Source organism: Anolis carolinensis, chromosome 4 (genome assembly GCF_035594765.1).
Source record: "Anolis carolinensis isolate JA03-04 chromosome 4, rAnoCar3.1.pri, whole genome shotgun sequence".
Classification (NCBI taxonomy): Eukaryota; Metazoa; Chordata; class Lepidosauria; order Squamata; family Dactyloidae; genus Anolis; species Anolis carolinensis.
The window spans coordinates 167511246-167513185 of record NC_085844.1 but is presented as its reverse complement, the minus strand read 5'-3'; the positions used below and the strand labels follow the sequence as shown (position 1 = coordinate 167513185).

Below are 1940 nucleotides of genomic sequence, written 5' to 3'. Positions count from 1 at the left end.
CATTGGCCTGTAGAGCCCAGTTTAGGTGGTTGAGTTCACCTTGGAGGAGGTGAGGTTCGCAGATTCTTTGTGCACGGTCTGTCAGGGCTTTGATTGTGCTCCTTTTTTGACTTGGGTGATGGTTGGAGTTTTTATGAAGGTATCTATCTGTGTGTGTAGGTTTTCTGTAAACTGTGTGGCCCAATTGTTGATTGGGTTTGCGGATGACCAGAACATCTAGAAATGGCAGTTTTCCTTCCTTTTCTTTTTCCATGGTGAATTGGATGTTTGGGTGGATGCTGTTAAGATGGTCCAGGAACTTGCTGAGTTCTTCCTCTCCATGGCTCCAAATCGTGAAGGTGTCATCTACGTATCTGAACCAAACAGTTGGCTTTTTTGGTGCTGTTTCTAGGGCCTGTTTTTCAAAGTATTCATGTGATCCCGGCCATGAAAGCCTTCGACAACACAGGTTACTCCGTTTGCTTATTAGGCAAAATGTTACCTTTGTTTCTAACTTAATTGACCAGAACCCCATTGTGAACCACTCATTCTTGTAAGCATTTGTATAAAATGATAAGCTGGAGATAGACTTAAAAGCTATAACAAAATGCAAAGTTAAAACACAGGGTTTTGCTGCTCAATCATAATGGCTTCTCTATACTACAGTGACTAATGTTTGTTGTGGTGTGGTGGATGTTTTTTAAACACCTGGTGTGTAGAATGAATCATGCAAACCCCAACTGTCCTCAAGTAAATATTTTAATAATCTGGCCAAAGTTTAAGAATGAGACTTTAAAAACAAACACGCAAGCAAACAAAACCTAACAGCAATCCTTTGCCCATGGAAACTCTGTGTCTATCCGTATCCCAGAATGTATGAGAATGCACTGCCAAGAATGAGTCTCTCTGCCTCTTTCGATTGCACAGGAGGTCAAAATACCTGCACTTCACATGACAGAACATTTGCCTTTCAGTTTATCCTTCTTCCGCTGTTGCTTCGATTTCTTACCATCCACCTGGAGGCTTACACTTCTTCGCTTCTCCAGATTTAAAAGTTCTTGGAAGAGTTCTTGAACATTATAGTTCATTTTGGCAGATGTCTCCATGAAGGAACATTTCCACTTGGTGGCCAGGACTTCTCCTTCATTGGCATCCACCTCTCGCTGGGTGTCATCACTCTTGTTTCCCACCAACATGATGGGGACCTTCTGGATGTCTCCTTTGATCTGACAGATTTGGTCATAGATTGCCTGGAGCTCTTCAATGGATTGCCTGCTGGTAACAGAGTACACTAACATGAATGCATGGCCCTTGGAGATGGACAACCTCTGCATGGCAGGGAACTGGTGACTTCCAGTGGTGTCTGTGATCTGAAGGGTGCAGATGTTCTTGTCACAGCTGATCACCTGGCGGTAAGTATCTTCAACAGTTGGGATGTATGTTTCCCTGAAGGTTCCCCTTACAAAGCGAAGAACCAGCGAACTCTTACCAACACCAGCAGCTCCAAACACCACCACTCTATAATCGTTACTTTGTTCTGGCATGTTTCTTGTTCACTTGGGAGCCAAGGAAGAATCTTAAGTGTTTACATACCCCCTTGGAGAGTAGGCCTGTTGAGGAAAGACATCAGTTTAGGTACCAGAAAAGGTTCAAACATCCATCTGAAATTGAGAACAATTTTCCTGCCTTATAAAGCTGACTTATCCCCAACTGATGCCATCCAGATGTATTTGAATATAATCACTCTCGTCAATATTGCTCAGGTTACCTGGAAATGATAGATGTTGGCATCCAATCAGGCAAACCTCTGGTTTCTCAATCCATAGGCACATATCTATTAGCAGTGAAATATCTAATTTGCTTCTCCATCAGGAAAAATAAGACTATAATTGTCCATCAATGATTCTATTATTCTATCAGAGTGGAAATCAGCCAGCTGTCTGTGCCGAAGCAACAGAGCA

General features: G+C 42.6%; 1 protein-coding gene across 1 annotated transcript; it reads right to left on the bottom strand.

Annotated features, from left to right (window-relative positions):
- Positions 1-720: 720 nt before the first annotated feature.
- On the bottom strand, positions 721-1523 carry diras3 (DIRAS family GTPase 3). Its single transcript, XM_062978176.1, has one exon. It carries the CDS (start codon positions 1521-1523, stop codon positions 927-929), a length of 597 nt encoding a protein of 198 aa, XP_062834246.1. The 3' UTR covers positions 721-926.
- Between the last annotated feature and the right edge of the window lie 417 nt (positions 1524-1940).